At 42.6% G+C, this 10,000-nt stretch overlaps 1 protein-coding gene across 7 annotated transcripts in view; it reads right to left on the bottom strand.

Moving 5' to 3' along the window:
- Positions 1 to 10,000, bottom strand: part of prdm16 (PR domain containing 16) — a 378,806-nt gene that overhangs the window by 38,971 nt on the left and 329,835 nt on the right. For all 7 annotated transcript variants that reach the window (XM_072448679.1, XM_072448686.1, XM_072448682.1 and 4 more), the window contains exon 4: positions 3,334 to 3,489. In XM_072448679.1, coding sequence (XP_072304780.1) covers positions 3,334 to 3,489 — 156 coding nt within the window. The remainder of the gene's footprint in view (positions 1 to 3,333; positions 3,490 to 10,000) is intronic.

Consider the following 10,000-nt stretch of genomic DNA (forward strand, 5'->3'; position numbering starts at 1 on the left):
TCAAATTTAACAGAATTTATTGATTTATTTTGGACTCAGTGAATTCTAATTTTGAGTGAAGACCCGGCTAACAATATATTAAGACGTCTCAGTCGCGCCACCTCAAATATAGATGAACATTGGGCCTATGGGGCATATGGGGCCTATGGGGGCCCGACGCCAAAGAAAGTAGCAGTAAAAATGTGACGCTCACTCCAAAAAATAGTTCACGTGACGACATGTAAAAAATGATATTATGACCCCCCCTGAGTCAAACAGGAAGTTGGCCATTTTGGGTCAAACACGGCGCTGACAAAAGGTTGTACTTTTGGCGTCTTCTCCATTGAAAACACAAGACAAAACTCCCATGAGCGATGAACGGCTTTGGGTTTGGTCTCAGTGAATTTGAAACAAAATTGAAATTTTTGGAAAATTCTGAATAAATAAATCTATGTTTTTTAAAACAAACAACAACAACATCATTTTGCTTGTCGATTAGTCCAGCGATTATTCTTCCGATCAATTGCTTCGTTGTTTAGAAAGTGAAATACCTGTAAATATCCGATTTTTTCTAGATTTGTCACAGATGAAGTTAAGATGGTGTTAAGAGGTCGGAAATCTAAATTCTCCTCAGTTTTTGGAGTTAAAATCGTCCTAAATCAGGCTTGAACTTAAAAGGACAAATCCTTCTGTACGAGAGAGTAAAGTCTGGTATAGTGCTGCTTAAAGGCCCGATCTGTCTCGATGGGAGACAAACGCAGATTGGGCAGTTTTGTTGCTTCCAGGTGAAAGCTTAGATCTGCTGAGAGACCAAAACTGACAAACAGGTGGGTCTTGCCTGTAGTTTCTCACCTTAATATCTTTAATACATTTAAAAATCTACACCATTTCAAAAGTTTAAAAGCAGACGGGGCATAGTGCCTGGTAAAGCACTATTTTATTTCATTGGCAGGAACTGGGCACCTTTCCAAATGGTTTATTCCCTCTGTTTTTTTAGTTTTGTCTCCGTCCAAGCCGCATGAACTCTGATTTGATCGGCCGGCTTAAGAGGGCCGAAAGTAGGGGTTGTTTGGACGGGATAATGGTTATTGTGGGAGCGTGGAGTGTGGGGCCATTCTTCAGCAGCCTCTTTAACTTGGGTCATTTCCTAACAGCACTGGCACCGCGCCCAGCCCCACGCAACAATGCGACCGGCCGTTCGGGGGGCATTAGCGGGCGCGCATTTCCCCGCCGCGAAAACAAACACACGCACGCGCACACACACACACTCTCACACACTCACACACTCACACACACACACACTCACACTCTCACACACACACACACACACACACACACACACACACTCACACACACACACACACACACACTCACACACACACACACACACACTCACACACACACACACTCACACACTCACACACACTGACACACACACACTCACACACAGACACACTCACACACTCACACACTCACACACACACACACTCACACTCTCACACACACACACACACACACACACACACACTCACACACACACACACACACTCTCACACACTCACACACTCACACACACACACACACACACACACTCACACTCTCACACACTCACACACACACACACACACACACACACACACACACACATCGATGCCACTCCAGCCTCCATCCCGTCTTCCTCTGCACACAATGCGGAGCTGGACTGTGTAATAATGAATGAATGAATAAATAATGTTTGAATAATGGTAAAGAAATGCCAATAACAGTAATTCCAGGATTCCGGTGCATTTGTCCAAGTGAAAGAGGCTTCGAAGTGATAAGCTGGACTACTCAATGCAGTTGTAATAAATATATTTTAAATTTAGCTAAAAATTAAACAAATTTCATCCCAGAATTAAAAAAAATATAAATAAATATATACATATTTGAGAGCATCTTTATTTAGTTGAATTAAAACGTTAAGAGAGTCAAAAAAGTTGTTTCCTTTGAGTAAATTCTACCATAAACTAAAACGATTGTCCCTGGTGTGATGTCACTTCCTGTTATTTTCTACAGATTTTTCAACTTTTTCTCCACAAAAGCTACTTGATTGATGCAAAAAATATACATATTTACAACAGGTATAAATACGCCAAATTAAGTCAAAATTCTAAAGTTATGGAAAGCCGTCATACTCACTTTAAAGGATGTACAGTATACCATGCAAAATACGACTATGTTGGAGTTTTTGTCTCTGTTATATCATTGTTCCCTCGTCACAAACACACCTGTAGTTTGTTTTTAGCTTCATTCACATTCAATCTTGTCCTTTCTGCTCCTCTTGAGGGCATAAATAAACACCAGACTTACTGTATGGATAGATAATGTATTGCTAGAACACTGAATACATGTTAGTATAATATGTTAGTTGCAAAATGAATGCAGCAAATAGTATTAAAAACAACAGGGATCGACGTCTAAAGTCCCTTCACTGGTTTGTTCTGCTAAAAATTGCGCTCATTCCAACTGCGTGCTTATATTAGCGTGTTGGGGTCTTTATTGATGCTCTAATTAAGGTGTAGTTATTACAAAGTTCAGAGCACTGACATCGTTTTCAGCAAAAAAAAACAACCTCCTCAACATTTTGTCCGAATTAAGAGTAGCACGACTGACACAACTTTGCCTTTTTGCTTATAGTGTTGCTTTTGCCCCGCTCAAATTAACTTTATACCGCGAAATGGAAGCTGAATCTGTGCTCAGAGCTTAGCTAGCCTGTTTGCTAACGACAGGGGGAGATAAAGGACACTACAACTCAACACAACAATAGATTTCTTCAACACACAGACTCAGAAACGTCTCATTTAAGGAGAGAAAAGTCATGAGTTCAAGTCTGTGTCAGTGATAAATGTGAGTGGAACTGTTGCTAAGTACAATATTTAGCAGAGTTGTAGACTTTTATATTTGTTATTGCATCTTCTCTTTCACATTTTGGAGGTGTTTACAGGAGAGAGTCATTACTCGTCATCACAAAAGTCCGAACGTTACGATCACTGTATGTAAAGCAACATGACGACTTCCACCACATTTAATCCAAAACAAAAAGGAGAGTCTAAGGACAGAGGACCCTGGGACATCGTCCCTCGCCACCACAGACATTGTCTGACTTCATCGCCACCACAGACATTGTTGATTCATTTCTCCCTGTGGCCCTCAGAGGCAACTGTTGTTGTGATTTTGGGCCTTACAAAAATAAATTGATTTGATTTGATTTGAAAACCTTTTCCTTGCCTCCTTTTTTCAACATACGTAATCATTTTTACCTCACATCTTCACACACCCACCCACACCCAGACCGCGGGGCCCCTCTGCACTCACCTGGTCCCCGGTGAGGTGACAGGCCACCATGTTCTGCTGCTGGAAGGAGGGGGCGGAGCGGATGTACCGGAGCCAGCTCATGTTGGAGGACGAGGACGAGTGGTGCGGTCCAGAGCTGTCCAGGGAGAAGCGAATCGTGCCCATGTCGTCCACCACCTGTCGCACGGGGAGAGGAGGTTTTAAACCACAAAAAACATAATCCCGCTGTTATGCACGGCCAAGCATGTACACAGTAACATATTGTGCTCAAGTAAGTGTCAAATAATATGACTCAAATAGAAGTAGAGCTCCAAGAAATGACTCAAGGAAGAGTAAAACTATTTTTTTTTTCCGGGAATGTTTCTATGAAAAAAAGAGTAGATTGAGTGTCTAGGCATGTCAAAATCTGATCAGTTTTAATGCCACACTGCGGAACCTTCCATCGTCCGTCCAAGGCTTTCAGAATGAGGCCAAATTACTGCCGTTGTCAAAGTGATTAACAATTTAAAACAAATACTGCAGAAACCACGAAGCTGAAACCCATGGGGCAAATTGTGCCCTTCCAGGCCAAAGTAAAGAGCAGTGGGTGATCAATCAAGTGATCAATCAATCAAAAAGAGGCTTAACATATCAGATGTGTTATTGTGTTTATTCTGTGTATTATCATGACTGGACAGCTAGAAAAACGATCTGTTGAAATGTGTCTCCTTTAAACAATATTATTAAATGAGGTTTTTGGTATTTTCCCTGTTTTCAGTTCGTGGGCTGGAGTAAACAGGAGAAATTGGATAGAGGTGGGTTGGATAACTTCTCAGACCGGCCTTTAGACTTTCTTTTGCCACATTTGAAGACCCTGCGTGACCCCTGACCCTCCCGAGACTCGGACCAGCAGTTTTATGTTACCGGGATTCACAGAGGAAGAGGTAGAACAGAGGGATGAGCGAGGAAGAGAAGGAGGAGGAGGAGGGAAAGTGAAGTATTTTCATCATCACAAGTTGCTAAAGTAAATATTCTATTAGAAATGTTTGACAAATCGATCGTTTCATCAAATATTCCATGTTAAATGCAGGTGAATTTCTCAGCAAAATGAGAAAAACATTGAAAACACCAAAGTGAGACATTTTCTTTATTCTCCATCAGCTAATAAGAAAATAACTTTTTGGCGCATGTTGCAATCAAACAGTGTATTTTTGTATTTGAAAGACAAAATACTATGAGATGATATGAATAACTTTAACATTCTCTCTTCCCTTTTTGTCTTTGCCACATTATTTTGTCCTTTTTGTGCATCATTTTCCTTGTCAAAACCTGCACAGAAACAATGTACACCTCATTCCCATAATCCAACACCTCCAGAAATCAGATCATGATCAGATTTGTGGTGTGCACGCAAAACTCGACGGTATAAAATTGCAAAAATGACAAAAAATACCGATAGATTCTCCTGCGTTTCATAAGGAATTTCACAACGCGATCCCCAAACCCTTCGAGGAACCGCTCAGTAGTGCGTTAGCAGGACTTCCACACAAACAAACCCTGTCTGCTCAGCTAACGTTGGGCTTCCGATTTCAGCCTCCCCTGCACGCCGACACTGATCTGCTCCCAATTCTCCCGGGACGGGCAAAAGTCCTCTAATTACTCGCACCAATCAGAGCTCTATGGTCCCATTTGTGACCTCCAGACCCCCCCCCCCCCAGCCACCTGGAAATGTCTGCCCGAGGAGAGCGAGAGGTGTGAGGGAGGAGAACCAAGCCTGGAGCTGACGTTTTTACACCCGCGCTGCAGGTCTGGGTCCGGGGTAACGGGGGGTAACGGCCCGACAGAGTTTGAGTCCCAGAATGTCTGTTTGGGGTTGGGAAAGTGTGAAGGGTTGTGGCGTGGAACTGGTTTCGATGAGCAGAACGTCACGTCAAAATTGGGACTAAACCAGGACTAAACCAGGACTAAACCAGGACTAAACTTGATGATAGACCTGAGCTGGATCAGGACAAAGACAAAGCACTAGAACAGGAGCAAATCAAGCCCACATCAGGGCGAAAATTTGTAAAAATAGGCGAAAATGGGCTCAATTCAGAACCAAACAGCGGCAGGTGTGAACGCAGCCTCAATTCGGAACTAATCTTGGACTAAACTAGGACTAAACCAGGACTAAACCCGATAATAAACCTGGGCTAGATCAGGACAAAGACAAGGACTAGATAAGGACCAAACCAAGCCCACATCAGGGTAAAATTGGGCAAAATTGGGCAAAAATGGGCGAAAATTTGCTCAACTCAGAACCAAACAACGACAGGTGTGAACGCAGCCTCAATTCGGAACTAATCCTGGACAAGACCAGGCTTTAACCAGGACTAGAACACAACCAAACCGATCCGGACAAAAACTGACCTCAAACCGAGCTCCAACAAGGACAAGTGTGAACGCACTTGTAGTTTTCAGATCCAGGTTATGGCAGAGAATATATATATATATATATATATATATATATATATATATATATATATATATATATATATATATATATATAATAATAATGTAGGTTTAGGTCATTATTTCCTGGTGTAGACAAAGTTCAGACCATTTTCAGATCCTTTATCAATATATTGGTTTAGTTGGGCTGTAGAGCAGTTTAGAAGTGGTTTTAGTCCCATTTTGAAACGATGAATGTACTAAAAAAGTTGAATCAAATACAGCTGGATTTACAGCTGGATTCGATTAATTTTTTGTTGTATAATAATAATACGGCTGGATGTCTCTTGATCGTCACAGTTTGGTGTGTACAAGCTTGAACGCGCCCTTACGTCTGTCGTGTGGTGGGCTTGTGATATCACAGGGCCTCGTTACAGGTCGGCTCTGTGGAGTGATGCTCGCCGCACTCACAGTAAGAGGGTCGAAGTTACTTTATTGAGCGATAGAAACACTGGTAACACTTCATAACAACATATGTTTATTATGCATGAAGAAAGACTCACCTCACTATGAACAAATAGTTTATTAAGAATGATTGGCACTGTACTTTAGGCCTCAGAACTCCTGCCATGGACGCAGTGAATGGATCCGTTTGGAATATGCTTCTGGTTGTGGGGAAATGGATGATTTTAGCAGATGAGACTCTTAATTTATTCTTATTTAGTTTTTTGCACTCTGCTGTTCTGCTCTGTCTAATGTTCTTAAAAAATACATGCATAAAAGAATGATTCAGATTGATCAAATTGCTATATTTTGGTAACTACAGCCTAATTAGCTTTTCAGGACCTCATGAATGTAATACTTGATTTGCGTGTAATAAAGTAAAATCGGTTTAAAATCCAGCACAGATATGTTGTAAAAGCATCTATTTGGATGAAAATGAGACCGCGGCGCTTTCTCTGCATCTAAATATACAGCCTTTTATTCGCTGAGAAGCAGGAAGTGCACGGTTAGCATGCTAATGTTTGTTAGCTTAGCAAAACTCATTCTGGGCTCAGAGAAAAGTGCTCATTAACTCATTGTGGTGAACATTTAGGATGATGGGAGGCATTAGGTCAGTGAATGATACATGTGGAGCTGAGAAGAGTTTAAAACGTTCTGTTTTTCACATTTCACAACAAAATCAGGAACAACGCCTTTAATAAAGCGCAAAGAAAGATTAATCATGAAGAAACAGTTGATGAAAATGATTCCTCACTTCTTAATTACGCAATTACAACGCTTGAATCATTCTTAATACATACAAATAATTCAGTTTTTGCTCACATTTTATTAAGGCTGAAAATAGTCCTGTAATTTGCATGTTTTACGTTTAATGTCATACTGTGTTTACATTCAAGGCCACGACTAACGTCCCCATAGAGACAAGCAAGTGGAAAAGTTACACAATGCCCCTTTAAGTTCTGGTTCAGTCCTGGTTTTCATGAAGGAGAGACAAAAAAAAAACCCAACAACAACCAACAAGCTAACTTTTCTACATGTGCAAAGTTCACGACCCTTCTTACTGGCAAGCGGCCCCTCTGCTTTTCTTCCCCAAACGTCTTGTGGCCCCTGAGCTTGTAAAGGGCCAAACGACCGTATTCTGGTTTCTGTGCCTGTTATTTTCGTGCGAGGAGGGCGAAGGCGCAGGTGCCAAGTTTGGTGAGTAAACACGTGGCCGGCTCTGGCCATAGGTGTGGGAAAAGGGCGCTAGCTAGCTGCTAACACTAACGCGCTTTTTTTTCTTTTCGGGCGGGAGCGCAACGAAAGCTGAGGTAACAATGCCGTGTTACTTTTGGGCCGAGGTGTGATTTTGACTAACTGCGCCTCGTTTTAAAATAAAAATGGCCGCATGTTCGCTAGGTAAAAATAATTTGTCAGAAAGTGTGTTCGGAGGTGTTCCCGCCGCTAACTGATGGATGCTACATTTATGAGGCGTTTGACTGTGAGCGACGTGAACCGGCAACGTGTGTGTAATTTCAACTCGGAAAGACCCAAGCAGGAAAAGTTGAGTATATGAGGTGCAGTAGTTTAATTAATTTAAGACCACAGCAAGTCAAAGTAACGGGAATAATCACAAGCAACAATTACAGAGGAATCAGTGGATATTTAGAGCAGTTTTTCAACCTTTTTTTTTAAATAATGGCACATGTTTTTGGTTGAAAACATCATCAAGTAAAATCATAACAAATCGAATCAAAAATTGGTATATGATGTAGTTCATGGTCGGTTTTACTTTCTTTTTTGGACTAGACGTTGGGTCAGGTCACTCCAAGATTATAAATTAGGTCCATGTGTGAATCTGTTTTAGAGGAATTGTTGCATTTGGAAGGCAAAGTGTAATGAAAGTTAAAATAACACTTTTAATCTTTAACTTTTTGTCTTTTATGTTTGTCTTTGCGACGGTAGTTTGCTCTTGTTCAACATTTTCCACATCGAACCTTCACATTTTTGAAGAATCAAAAGGAAATCAGATCAATCACATGTATGCTAACGCTAACACCTTCAGCTACATGACGTATGCTAACGCTAACACCTTCAGCGACATGACGTATGCTAACGCTAACACCTTCAGCTACATGAGGCACAGACAGAACTGTGGTAAGTGTCTGGTATGTTAACGTAACATATGAACAGTTATTCAGAGAACTATAGCATAAAGAACATGCTAACGTGCTAACATGCTTACAAGTTTAGCAAAGCATCAGTTTTACCCCAAATCACTAAATCCATTGAATTCTTCCTCTGTGTCACTTCTAAACAACTCCACAAACTCCAGAGGAAGAGGAAGAGCAGATTCTTCTTCTGCGTCGCTTAGAGCCTAGAGCGCCCTCTTGTGGTTGTCATTGTGAAAATACCGAATAATATCCCATATAAATCACTCTGGAGTATAAGTCGCACACCGGCCCAAACTATGAAAAAAGGCGCGATTTATAATCCGGAAAATAATTATGGTTTGTGTGTTCACTATTTTTGCTACGATTTGGTGCAATATTTTGAGTAAAACAAAAACCTTGACAGTAAATGGACAGCAAACAGCTTGTCAATGAATTGTTGCAGTCAGTGGGGCCACGATGTGAAGCAGATTAAACAACACGGAACCGCGTGTTACACAGTTCCGCTCACAGTCCCCTGCGTCGGTATTTCATATTTCATAACGTTTCACAATCTAATCCTGGACACGGCGTGAACCTAACTTACTGACGGTTTGAAAGTGAGTCCTCCTCTACCTTTAAAACGAGCCGCCGTGTCGGTCGGTGGCCCTTGGGTGTCGGGGTGGTCCGGCTGACAGAACGAGGAGTGGCGTGCCAACGTACCGGTGCTGGGAACAGTCACCGAGGAGCCCCCCAAACGCTCGCCCACCCACCCACCCGCACGCACGGAGCACCCGAGGGCGTGATCGGGCCCTAATGAGCGCGGCAGCCTTGCGTGTTGTGTGTGTGCGCGGAGTCCCCCTGCGAACACCCCCCCTTGTCACCCACCCGCCCACGTCTCCTGGAGGGACCCCGTGATTTATAAGGCTCCCGATGAGGTACAACATGCGGAGCGGAACGCGGCCAGTGCAACCCTACAGCTGATTGTTTGTTTATTTACCTGTTTCCCTCCCGCCCTCTCGCCCTCTCGCCCTCCCGCCCTCTCGCCCTCAATATACTAGTAAAGGAGGCTGTTGGGGGGGAGGAAGGGGGACCCCGGCTGGTAATCATCAAACGCACGTGCAAAGGGTTTTCGCCGCGGTACAAGAAAACAGGGACTGCGGGGCTTTTCTTTCTCGACACTTTGCTCTCGGAAATGTAACGCGCACGATGAATTTAAACGGCAAACGGACGCATTTAGACGCAGCGACGATCCACGAAGCGGACACAGTCATTGCGCGGGTTGAAGCGGCAAACTCGGGCCGCGAAGCGAAGGACGGCGAGCGCGTGATCTGAGCTACTGCCGCCAATTCAGTGCCAGGATGTGTCATTATGAGCCATTTTGTATTCAATATCAAGACAATATCCAGCGTTATGACGACGCATTATCAAAACTTCACAGTCAAAGACGTGTGTGCAAATATGCTAATGTTTTACTGCCAAAAATCATCTGAAGCAGGTGAAGAGCCACATGATAAAGCATAATTACAAAACTAATGTGACTGTAATAGCTGTAAATAACACATATTAAAGTTGTTTGAATGATTCATCGCGTGTTTAGAAAGCGCTTTTCACTTTTGCCGTCGCGGTGAAGCTAAGCTAACAAC

The sequence above is a fragment of the Eucyclogobius newberryi genome, unplaced genomic scaffold, assembly GCF_026437365.1.
Source record: "Eucyclogobius newberryi isolate DKJ021-1_F unplaced genomic scaffold, fEucNew1.0.hap1 SCAF_17, whole genome shotgun sequence".
In the NCBI taxonomy this organism is placed as follows: Eukaryota; Metazoa; Chordata; class Actinopteri; order Gobiiformes; family Gobiidae; genus Eucyclogobius; species Eucyclogobius newberryi.